The sequence below is a fragment of the Panthera leo genome, chromosome D4 (genome assembly GCF_018350215.1).
Source record: "Panthera leo isolate Ple1 chromosome D4, P.leo_Ple1_pat1.1, whole genome shotgun sequence".
In the NCBI taxonomy this organism is placed as follows: Eukaryota; Metazoa; Chordata; class Mammalia; order Carnivora; family Felidae; genus Panthera; species Panthera leo.
The window spans coordinates 7073496-7086348 of record NC_056691.1 but is presented as its reverse complement, the minus strand read 5'-3'; the positions used below and the strand labels follow the sequence as shown (position 1 = coordinate 7086348).

Genomic DNA, 12853 nt, shown 5'->3' with positions numbered 1-12853 from the left:
AGCCCAGCCCCCCACCCACCTCCCCTGCAGCAACCCTCAGTTTGTTCTCTGTATTTAAGAGTCTCTTAGGCTTTGCCTCCCCGTTTTTGTCTTATTTTTCCTTCCCTTCCCTTAAGTTCATCTGTTTTGTTTCTTAAGTTCCACATATGAGTGAAATCATATGATAATCTTTCTGTAACCGACTAATTTCGCTTAGCATAATACCCTCTACTTCCATCCACATTGTTGCAAATGGCAAGATTTCATTCTTTCTGGTCACCGAGTAATATTCCACTGTGTATATACACCACATCGTCTTTATCCATTCATCAGTCGATCGACGTTTGGACTCTTTCCATACTTTGGCTATTGTCAGTAGTTCTATAAACATTGGGGTGCATGTGCCCCTGGAATCAGCATTTTTGTATCCTTTGTGTAAGTACCTAGTAGTGCAATTGCTGGGTCAGAGGGTAGTTCTATTTTTAATTTTTCGAGGAACCTCCATACTGTTTTCCAGAGTGGCTGCACCAGTTTGCATTCCCACCAGCAGTGCAGAAGAGATCCTCTCTCTCTGCATCCTCGCCAACATCTGTTGTTGCCTGAGTTGTTAATTTTAGCCATTCTGACAGGGGTGAGGTACTATCTCATTGTGGTTTTGATTTGTGTTTCCCTGATGATGAGTGATGTCGAGCATCTTTTCATGCAAAGCATCCAGTCTCTTAAATGGATGGGAGAGATCCAGTTTTTTTAAATTTCCAGTCTGTCACAGATCAGTAACCTTTGTAGACTGTAATAAAAATGAATTATGAGGGAAAGATATAAAAAAATGCTAGCCCTACTTTTGTGATTATATTTCACAAACTTGAAGTCCGTGTTCAATTACTGTTAACATCTTTAAACCCTTACCTCTGGCTTCTGTACAGACCCCATCACACCTGCCTTGTGATGTGTTAGTGCGCAGGCCCCTCTCACCTGTCAGTTCCCAGGGGTGTGTGGCCGCTCCCAGAAGAAACAAGATCTGGGAATGAATCACAAAGAGAGGCAACCAGGCTTTGCCAGGCATGAGGCATGGCCTGAAAGGGATCAAGGTGGCTATTGAGATTTGACAGTAAAGCCCGGGATAAAGTACGGTGATATCCCACCTGTTTGGGAGGAAAGTGGCCATGCCATTTGACCTTTTCCCCGGTAAGTGACGGGACTGTTTTCTTAACCACTGTGTCATGCTGCCTCTTACCCACGTGCTACAAAATTCTAGACCGGTGCTGCCTCCCAGAATGTTCTCTGTGTGTGCCATCCGTTGCAGTAGGCACGAGCTTCGTGTGGCCAGGGAGCACTTGAGATGTGGCAGGTGTGACCGAGGAGTGACGGAGAGGTGCTGTCTCCAGAGTCTAACATCTGGAGTGAGGTGCCATTCTGGGACATCCGTTGAGCCAGACCACATGTTCTCAGCAGGAGCAAAATTGCTCCCAAGGCAGCAAAGGCCGAGTTTTTGGGATAAGGGGGAGCAATGTACTCTTTTTATGCAAAGAGCACGTGTATACATTTAGTACCTGAACAGTGTCCTGTAGTATTGAAAGATCATGGGACAGGTGTCTAAAAGGCTGGGGGAGGGGCAGGGAGAGCACACAAAGATGAGGGGACATGAGAGGCAGAGAAGCACTAAGATACTAGGTACTAGTACTAAGTACTAAGATACTAGTACTAAGATACTACCTCACGTGGAGGTAGGTCACGTATAAAAAGTGTTTTTGTTGGTCTCCCTGGGAACTGAACCAAACTGCCCCGTACAAGTGGTTTCTAAGGAGACTACCTGCCGAGCTCCTAATCACTGCCACAGGGTGAATCTCTGAAGTGGGCTCACTCTGTAAGGAAGGAACTACCTGTACAAAGATGCAGTTCTTTCTGAGGGAAAGCATCAAATACAAAATTCTTTTTGTCTTTTTAGGTTTTATTGATTTGTTTTGAGAGAGAAAAGCATGAGCAGGGGAGGGACAGAGAGAGGGACGAAGAGAATCCCAAGCGGGCTCCACAGTGTCCGTGCAGAGCCTGACGCGGGGCTCGAACTCACAAACCATGAGATCGTGGCCTAAGCCGCAGTCATGCGTCGGACACTTAACGACCGAGCTACCCAGGTGCCCCCACACTAGCCAGATCCCAAGCGCACCTGCCACAGGTAGCTTGTGGTCACTACAACAGAAGCACACAGAGGAAGCACTTCACCATGACGGTTCCGTGAGGCAGCACTGGTCTAGAATTTCACAGCACGTGGATAGAGCCAGTGTGAGAGAGTGGTTAAGAATATGGCCTGTGGGGTCGAGTCTGGATTGGGATCCCAGCGTCCCCACCAAATGGCGAGGGATAAAGGAGGTGACGCATTCCACATGTACCCATTGTGCAGGACACAGTGTGTGTGGTCACTGTCATTTTGATTAGAATTAAGCCCCAGCATCATTGCCATTATTAGCAGGTGGGGTGTATAGACTATCCAGACAAGCTTTCCATGTTCAAGTTAAGTTCAGGAATGTTCCGGTGACTTGTGGAGGTTTTCAAAACAGGCTGTTGCCCTGCGTGTGTTCCCAGCCTCTGTGGTGGCCCATCACCTCTACCCCTGGCACCACATGATAAATAGTCCAAGGGCCTGGAATTGGGGGGCCAGCCCTGCCCCTCATCAGTGATGGCTGGAGAGGTAGAGGGGTAACTCTAGAGGTAAAATGTACAGAAGTACAGTTGTTGGTTCAAATACATTTCTGGTTTGTTTTTTTTTTAATATGTGGTTTTTTGTTTTGAGAGAGAGAGAGAGAGAATGAGTGGGGGAGGGACAGAGAGAGAGGGAGGCATAGAATCCAAAGCAGGCTCCAGGCTCCGAGCTGTCAGCACAGAGCCTGACATGGGGCTCGAAGCTGTACACTGCAAGATCGTGACCTGAGCCCAAGTCAGACGCTTAGCCGACTGAGCCCCCCAGGCGCCCCTTGAGTTACATCTCTGATCTGTCCAGGAGAATTATAAGACTAAGGTAGATTTGAGGAACGGGAAGTAAAGCCCTTCCCAAAGTAACTACAATACAATCGCTGTCCTCCAGCAGAGGGGAGCTGGCAGACTGCTTTAGGGGATGTATTTGTTTAAGATACTTCCCACCAAGAATCTCATTATTATGAAGCCTTTTATTGCCAGCTGGGTCCTGGAATAGAAGCAGAGGCAGCAGCCCATGGCCAAATCATTAAGACAAATTAAGACATATTAGCATATGCTGGAAACAATTACCTACATAGATTTAATTTGTTTCACTGCTGGAAGAAAACCCCGAGAGGGCACAAAACACATACCCAAGAACAGTTCTGCAGCTACCCTCTGAGCCTGTCACTTGTCCGTACCTTCGGGGCTGGGAGCTGCTGAAATTAGACATCGACTCGAGGACGAGACATCTGAAAATACATCCTCGCTTGGACCAGGATTCCATGGGCTTGTACAGGTTATGTGGAGTTTTGTGGAATTGGTGATTTTGTTTTTTAAAATCAACCATTGGTATAAATAATTATTTTGATTGTTTATGAAAATAATGCACAGAGCTCTAAAACGGAATATTCAAGCACAGTTTTATATTCATATAATATACTTAACAAACTTATATATTTTGCATTATTATTTGCTCTTTTTTTAAAATTTTTTAATGTTTTTTTATTTTTGAGAGAGAGAGAGAGGGAGACAGAGTGCGAGCAGGGGAGGGGCCGAGAGAGAGGGAGACACAGAATCCTAAGCAGGCTTCAGGCTCTGAGCTGTCAGCACAGAGCCCCACGCGGGGCTCGAACCCACGCAAGAAATGGTGAGATCATGACCTGAGCCGAAGTTGGCCGCTTAACTGCCTGAACCACCCCGACGCCCCTGTTTGCCCTTTTTTTTAAGAGACTGAAGCTCTAAATAGGAAATCGTTCATTCGTTAACGAATTGTGGCCTTTGGTGTCTCCTGATTGTTGTTGTCGTTGCTACTATTTCTTGAAGAGTCGTTATTTTTAATCGTCTTACCACAGGGAGAAGAAAGTCTTCTCGGCACACCAGAGTGCATTTTTCCCAGAGAGAATAGAATCCAGCATCGGGCTTTTTCTAGAATGTGTCTGTTGCGATATGCCCCTCATGTGGGAATGACAGTCTTATCCCAGGGGCTGGTGAATGGGCCCTTCCAACATCCTGGGGTGCTCGCTAAGTTGGCCAGAACCCCTTCTCTCAAAATATTAGCTTCCAGAGGAGCAACCAGCAGCCAGAGGAATGGCATGTTTGCAGTGGGAGCCGTTTTGTCCTGTCATCGTGGCGATGACCAGCTTCCTTCCAGATTGGTCCTGCACATCGATTATGTACAATTATATGTGAGAAGCACAAGCCCCACTTGAGAAAAATAGGCGAGGCTTTTATAGTGTGAGGAGTGAAAAACAAAAGCCACCTGTGCCTGCCATAACCCCCCAGTTTACTACCTTCTCCTGGGGGTCGCCTCACAACAGCTCCTCATCTTTCCCGCCACCCTGCACTTCAGGCTTTGCTAACAGTTAAGGCACAAGTCACACGTGTTGAAGATTCAAGAAGTCATTTTCTGTGATGATTGTTTGATTCATAATGTGATTCTTGTTTTGGAAACAGGGCAGGGTAGAGCCTGAAACGTTCCCCTTTTTTTTTTTTATAATTTTTTTTAACGTTTATTATTTTTGAGAGAGAGAGAGGGAGAGGGAGTGGGGGAGGGGGAGAGAGAGAGGGAGACACAGAATCCGAAGCAGGCTCCTGGCTCTGAGCGCAGAGCATAGAGCCAGATGTGGGCTTAAACTCACGGACCGCGAGATCATGACCTGAGCGGAAGTTGGACGCTCAACCGACTGAGCCACCCAGGCGCCCCTGAAACCTTCCAATGACAGCGTGCTGAAAGATGGTCTGGTTGCGTCACCACTTACCTGTCTTCCACATAGTAGCTATCCAGTCAACCGCGTCATTTGTCTCCATTTATAGGGGCATCTTCAATGGAAGGCAAGGGTTTCTAGCAAGAAGGGATGTGTGCCTCCCCCTCTAGGGCTATGGTTGGCATTCTAGACAGCCTTTCCCCTTCCGGACTACATCCAGTCATTTTATAGGCCACCCAACACCATTTGAGGCTACAGCTAACAGTGTGGCCCTAGGTCTCTTCAATAAGAAATTTAAAAATTGGAAATTTTTTTTTATATCCTACCTCTTTAAAATGGATATTTTAAGTTGTCTCACAATCAGAGCCATACACAATAAGGCTGTTAACATAGAAGCAATTTGGAAATCATGAAAAGAAGGAGAAAATGTGCTGGCCAGGATAAATAATGAAAGTACTGTGATTTAGCATTGAAGTTGGCCCTGAGACTATCTTAAAGCTCCAACAGTAAGTGGATGATTAAATACATTATGGTACAGTCACAGGACAGAAGATTATGTGGCCATTAAAATTCCTCCTGAAGAATTTGTAATAAGAAAATGCTTATAGGGGCGCCTGGGTGGCTCAGTCGGTTAAGCATCCGATTTCAGCTCAGGTCACGATCTCACAGTCCGTGGGTTCGAGCCCCGCGTCGGGCTCTGGGCCGATGGCTCAGAGCCTGGAGCCTGCTTCCGATTCTGTGTCTCCCTCTCTCTCTCTGCCCTTCCCCCGTTCATGCTCTGTCTTTCTCTGTCTCAAAAATAAATAAATGTTAAAAAAAAAAAAATTATAAAAAAAAAAAAAAAGAAAATGCTTATAATACAGTATTAAGAAGAGAGGATCAAAAACTATAGAATTCACTCAGCTATGTTTACAAAAAAGAAAAAACATTGACAGGAAATTTGTCAGAATATCAACTATGACTGATGGAATGGAGTGATTTTTATTTTCCTTTTTTCAGACTACTATATCAAACATATATTATTACTTTCATAGTCACCCATAAAAGTTATCTTGGGTGCCTGCGTGGTTTAGTTGGTTAAGTGTCCAACCGTGGCTCAGGTCCTGACCTCGTGGTTCATGAGTTCAAGTCCCACATCGGGCTCTCTGCTGTCAGCACAGAGCCCACTTCAGATCCTCTGTCCTCCTCTCTCTCTATCCCTTCCTCACTCTCTCAAAAATAAATAAACATTTATTTTAAAAAGTTAACCTTTTTGGCCGACTCTGAGCTTCCTGGCAGAAAAGGCAGAAAGGGAAACAATCACGAGTTTTACAGTATTCATTACGTGATGAAAGAACTCTCCGTTCTTCAAGATAAAGTTTTTTTCTGGATACTGAATTCCAGAAGGGGTTTATCCTGAAGGCTGTGGAGTGATGTGATGTACAATCCTCGAGATTCTCTGAGCAGATGCGGAAGGGGAGCTCCTGTCTCGTGACCAGCCCCACGAGGCACTGGCCACGGGCTGAGGTGGCGGGATTATGGGGAAGGGGCGCCTGCACCTCACCCCTCTTCCATCTCCATTCTGTGTTGGCAGTCTCGAAGCCCTTCCTTTGCCCGTTGTGTCTCATGCGAGATGGGCCTAGCAGATGGCAGAGGACAGCCCTCAGCCCTTCATTTCACACCTTGAGGGTTGAATGACCACCAGGCCTGGAAATCCGTCTTTTAAAAATCAGCGTAATTTGGGGCGCCTGGGTGGCTCAGTCGGTTGAGCGTCCGACTTCAGCTCAGGTCACAATCTCACGGTTCGTGAGTTCGAGCCCCGCGTTGGGCTCTGGGCTGATGGCTCAGAGCCTGGAGCCTGCTTCCGATTCTGTGTCTCCCTCTCTCTCTGCCCCTCCCCCGTTCATGCTCTGTCTCTCTCTGTCTCAAAAATAAATAAAACGTTAAAAAAAATGAAAATAAATAAATAAATAAATAAATAAATAAATAAATAAAAATCAGCGTAATTTGGGGCTTCTGGGTGGCTCAGTCAGTTGAGTGTCTGACTCTTGATTTCAGCTCAGAGCATGATCCCAGGGTTGTGGGATCGAGCCCCATGTCAGGCTCTGTGCTAGGCATGGAGCCTGCTTAAGATTCTGTCTCCCTCTCTCCTTCTCTGTCTCCCTCTGCCCCTCTCCCATTCTCTCTCTCTCTCTCTCTCTCTCACTCTGAAATAAAATTAAAAATGGACAAAAATGTCATTTGACTTCTCCCCCCTCGCAGGTGTTGCTGCCCTGGATTCCAGCGTATCTGGGAAAATTGGTCTGCGTGCCGTCGTCTATTATTTCTGTACCACGATCATTGCTGTGATTCTAGGTAAAACCTATTTCTGATTCCTTATTCTTCTGTAGAATTGTGACTCTTCCTTTAAAAGTAGTTGGGCTTTTTTTTTAATGTGCTTTTTTTTTGTAATTCAGAAAGTAATATTGTCAAATTACCACGAACATTTTGGACTTCAGGTCTACACAACACCTTTTCTATGAAGAAAATATAATACTGACTCAAGTTCAGCCATGGTGCTGCTCATTAATGTCCCTAGTAAGAAACAGGGTGACAGTTCTGTGCCTTTATTAGAAGGAAGTGAAGTCAAGAGCTTCTGTCATAGTGGAGTTGAGTTTAATGATGAAGTATTTCCAAAAAGATAACATTTCAGTGCATCTCAAATGGCACATGGTAATGAGAGCTCACAGCAACTTGCCGAGTATAAATTCCACTTGAAAAAGGGAGAACATTCTGATAAGGGAATATAGCTGCTCTCGGACCTCTGGCATTCTTTTACGAAGAGAGTGCAGCCCATCCTTTGTGACCTGGCGTTTTAAGGATGCCCTGCGTGGGAAGAGAGGACTGGATGGTACTCAGATGTTGCAGCCGCGTGACCCTGCCACTCTGCATTAAGAGACTGTTGGGATGAGGTGAGGCAGTGGGGCTGGTAGGCAGGGCACCTGGGAGGGCCTGAACCCTGCCTTAAACCAAAGCCGCACCTCCTCAGAAGGTTCGTGAGGGAAGGGCACGTGAAGGAAAAAGCGGGTGTGTGTCTCTCCTGCCAGGTTGAGTGGAAAGAGGGGACCACACCCACCTTGTCTTTGTATTGCCCACCGACTCCTCCCACCTGCGAAACCTACCTGCTCTGGTCCTGATGCCCTGCCCACTGTGGATCTGCGTTGCCCTTGGGAGGAGTGATAAAGGACACAGAGACTTTCTTCTTCACCCCCTCCAGTCAGGCAGCCTCTAATGACTTGGGGTGTACTCCAGCCTCCCGCCTCTGCTTGGACACCTCAGAGGACAAGAACCCATTACCTCCAGGGACCAAAATGGTGCCCTCAGATACCCACCCCCTCCGTTGAGACAGTGCCTTACAGCAAGAACTGTCTCCCCCTGTAACACCTGTTTGTCCTCCTTCCACCCCCTGAGAGTCACAGGGAACACTATTTTTCTTAACCCTAACCCTTTTTTGGATTACACAACAGCCTTCCAGATATCTGAAGGCTTGTAGTATGAAAGGAAGTTAAGGCTTGTTTTGTATGAGCCTCTGGAAAATAACCAGCATCTGTGGATAAAAGTTACATAAAGATATTGAATGGCTTGAAAATGAACTGAGTTGGAAAATGAATCACCCTCACCCCAACCCCTGCCTAGGCTGATCTCATAAGCTAAAGAAAAGAAAATAGAATGTTCTCATCAGCAAGGGTTTCCAGAAGCAATTCTGGAATGCAGCCTCTTCATTTACATTAAAAAAAAAATGGGAAGAGTTCCTTCTTCATTTAAATGGAAAAGTAATCAAGGCTGCTTGGAGGTCCCAGCTGAGGCTCAGCATTTTGGCCAGACCGTGGAGTCCTCCTGGTTTTGCCTGGTGCCACTATGCCTACTGGTTCTAAGAAGGCTACACCAGGGGTGCCAGGTGTTCTGGAAGGTTCTTAATGCTCTGTGGTGCTCTCTTGGGCCGCAGGCATCGTGCTGGTGGTGAGCATCAAGCCTGGTGTGACCCAGAAAGTGGATGAGATTGACAGGACAGGAAGCAGCCCTGAAGTCAGTACGGTGGATGCCATGTTGGATCTGATCAGGTGAGTGTTTTGCCAGTGGGGCAGCCCCCTAGGCATGCCGCCTGTGATACTGTGGCCACAGAGGACCACAGCTTGCTTTAATGCATTGCTGTGGCTGTCTTGAAATGGCCGATAGTTTTTGAATCATTGCGTGTTTTCATTTTGCCCTGGACCTCAAAATTGCATAGCCAGTCCTGCTCGCCAAGCCATGGTTCCAAGAGTGGGAAGACAGTCTCCTCTGTCAGGATTTAGGATGGACAGAGAAGCAGAAAATACACTTACTGCACTAAGATGCTGGGCTGCGTTGGGGGGTCAGCTCTGAAGCACACTTGAAGAAATACCTTCTTTTTTAATTTTTTTTTTAACATTTATTTTCAAGAGAGAGCGACAGAGTGTGAGCAGGGGAGGGGCAGAGAGAGAGGGAGACACAGAATCCAAAGCAGGCTCCAGGCTCTGAGCTGTCAGCACAGAGCCCAACAAGGGTCTCAAACCCATGAACCGCAAGATCATGACCTGAGCTGAAGTTGGATGCTTAACAGACTGAGCCACCCAGGCGCCCCAAGAAATACATTTTTTAATTGCACCGGAGAAGCCCTCTTCTCAGAAGCAATCAGGGCTGGGAATTGGTCAGTTACTTTTAAGATAGCAGAGCAGAGAATCTTTAAAAAATGACACAGGTACACATTACATATTTTGTGGACACAAAATTTAAATGTGTTTATTTGCCAGTTTTTGATGTAGGGCCAAAACCTTTTCTTTGAGCATGTCAGTTGACTGTGATCCTGTATCATTTTTCTTGCACCTGTTGTGCTTGTAAAGGCATGGTGTACAATTTCCAGGTTCAGTTTTCACGAAGTACACAACAAAATCCTTAGAAACTATAAAGAATGCTGAGTGCCACATCCTGCCAGTTTTTCTTTCCATTTCTGTGGACGCCCCTTACGTAATTTACCCACAGAAATTTTAGTCACTGGCTTCGGTCGAGTTTCCAAGCATTGAGTTTAGTTTTGATGAGAAACCACACCTTCCATCTCACACTCCCATTTCACTGACTCACATCATTTTTAATTCAGTCATTATGCTGATATTCTCATTTGGCATAAAGAATTTGGGAACAGATGCCCCGGACTCTCGGTAGGCATACTTTCTCATCAATGAAAACAGAAGCGTACAGAATATTAAAGGAGTCTCTTGACTGGGAGTGTCCACCTGCCAATGCATTGTTTCACCGAGGACAGCGAGCGTACCAATTACTCAGTGACTCAGCTGAGTGATGGTTGTGTGAGAGAACTTTCTAGACTCAGTTGAAGCTCAGCGGGGGAAAAAAATCTTAATACAAGGAAGTATTTTGCAAAGGAGAAACCAGAAGAGGAACCAGAGTACTGATTCTGTATTCTGCTCACCTTCACCCATGTGTTGGGTGTGACAAAAACAAAACACTTGTGCTGTAACGTGACACTGTTTTTCATGTCTCCAACAGGAATATGTTCCCGGAGAACCTTGTCCAAGCCTGTTTTCAGCAGGTAAGAACGACGACTTTTGCCTTCAGATCGCTGTACTCTTCGATTTACTGATTAGAATCGTTGTTCCCTGCTGTGACCCAGGAAGTGGAATGAGCACATCAAAAATGGCAGGAAACCCACCCTGGAGTGTAAATGTGGAGCAAATCGCAGGTGCCTCTGGGCTTCAGGTCCCAGAGAAGTCCCTGTTGTTACTGACCCCGCTGCTCCCTTTCCGTGACACGTTCTTGTCCCCAAGAGAGCTCAGATGAAGCCATCAGGAACCTGTCGAACAAAGAGTGTTTAAAAATGTGGGCTCTTGTGCCTGTGTTTTTGAGAACCACGTGATATTTGTGGAGACGCTTAGGCTGTCTCCAGATGCAGGCACTGAAAAAGCAACCCTCCGACTCCCTGTTCCTTTCTCCCTCGTGTTGGGAGAGCGGTATCTAACCCACACGGGTGGTGGGTGTTCCCGGTGTTTGGTCTTTTCCTTAATCACTACGCACCCGTTGCTCACCCTCCGGCTCCCCGGCGATGTAACAAAGCCGTGATTTTTTTTTCTCTAGGAAAGTTGAACAATCTCTTCACTCCCATTTCCTTACAGCCCTTTTCTCTTGTTTATCTGTGCACTTAAGACAGCTGAGTCTATCACGAACTGCCTAATTCATTTACATAAATTACATGAACAGAGACCTCTGTGTGTACCAACAAAAATGGCAATGAAGTTGCTCCCTGCCGACCTCCGAGAGGCACAGAACCACCTCTGTTTCAAGGGTGCCTTTGCGGCTCAGCCACAGTGGTCATTTGTAAGGTTCTTGATGTTGGCAGTGCCTCGAAGGAGTGACATTTATGCCTGGTGTCGTGGTATACTAGCTCTTTCTTAAACCTCTCTGCTGAAGCCTTGCAGGACTAAACAGAGCCGAAGGAAGGGAATTCAACAGAAATCTCACTCATGGACTAGCCCTAAAGGGACTGTTGCTGCTGGAACAACCATCTACTTCTTGACGTTTATTAAAGTCAGGGTGACTACAGTTACCCAAGTAATGAGGTGTTCCTCCCAGATTAAAAATGAGAAATGAATAAACAAATAGAAACAAAATGATTGATAAGATCGCTGCAAGAGTCTGTCTGTCAAAGCACCTCCAAATAAAACCTGTACTTTCGGGGCACCTGGGTGGCTGAGTCAGTTAAGCTTCCCACTTTGGCTCAGGTCATGATCTCACGGTTTGTGGGTTCGAACCACGCATCGGGCTCTGTGCTGATGTCTCAGAGCCTGGAGCCTGCTTCACATTGTGTCTCCCTCTCCCTCTGCCCCTCCCCTGCTCATGCTCTGTCTCTCTCAAAAATAAACATTTAAGAAAACAACAACCCAAACTTTCTTTCCCATTGTTGCCCTGTTAATCTTTTACTATGAAAGACAACATTCTGACATCACTGAATGGTGGCCATGGGAATCAGGGTTTGGATTTTATGGTCTCACTTTGGCTTCCCAAACCTCATGGGAGGTACTATCAAAATCTGTAACCGAGAGAGGTGACAGAGGCAGAAGGCTTCAGTGGCACTCAGTTAGCCAGAGTCACATATTCCCATGGTTTAGACTCAGGTGCTTGAAAAACTCTTATTTTGTTTGTTTCTTTGGTCTTTTTTTTTCCCCTCCAATGTGCAGTATAAAACCAAGCGTGAAGAAGTGAATACTCCCAGTGAGCCCGGGATGAACATGACCCAAGCATCTGTCACAGCCATCATGACAACTTCCATTTCCAAGGTACCTTGTTGCTCGTGCCCCTTCCCCCCGCCCCCAGGCAGGCGCTGAGTCATGGAGCAAGCAGGAGACGGAGATACAGTCGGTCCTCATTACTTGCGAATTCGTCTTCTCGCTAAAATGTGTTTGCCCCCCCAGAATCAACACAACGCTCTCACGTCATTTGCAGACAAAGAGCGGTGAAAAGTTTAAGTCGCCCAATGCACACATGGCCCTCTGAGGCTGAACAAGGCTAAGCCCTTTTTTTTTTTTTAATAGGCTCCACACCCAATGTGGGGTTTGAACTCACAACCCTGAAATCAAGAGTCACGTGCTCCACCGACGGAGCCATCCAGGCACCCCAAACTCTGCCTTCTTGTTTCAGCTCTCTTATTGTAAACAAGTGTCCTTTGAGTAGCATGTTTAGGCCACATTTTTCATGTCTCTGTGCTTTTTCATGGTGATTTTACTGTTTAAAACATCCCCCAAGCATAATGTTGCAGTGTTGTCGGTGGTTCTGAGGGCGAGAAGGCTGTAGTGTCCTGTATGGAAAATTATATGTGTGTTAGATCAGCTTCATTCAGGCTGAGGGTGTCGGTTGTGACTTCAGTGTTAATGACTCAGCAATACACATTACATATTTATGTGTTTCTGAACAGAAACACACCTACAGCAAGGTTATATGCTGATTATCTGATG

At 46.2% G+C, this 12853-nt stretch overlaps 1 protein-coding gene across 1 annotated transcript in view; it reads left to right on the top strand.

The window, feature by feature from the left end:
• SLC1A1 (solute carrier family 1 member 1) overlaps positions 1 to 12853 on the top strand; it is an 82203-nt gene that overhangs the window by 51449 nt on the left and 17901 nt on the right. Inside the window, exons 3-6 of the mRNA XM_042913465.1 lie at positions 7098 to 7190; positions 8821 to 8935; positions 10395 to 10437; positions 12080 to 12178. Coding sequence (XP_042769399.1) covers positions 7098 to 7190; positions 8821 to 8935; positions 10395 to 10437; positions 12080 to 12178 — 350 coding nt within the window. The remainder of the gene's footprint in view (positions 1 to 7097; positions 7191 to 8820; positions 8936 to 10394; positions 10438 to 12079; positions 12179 to 12853) is intronic.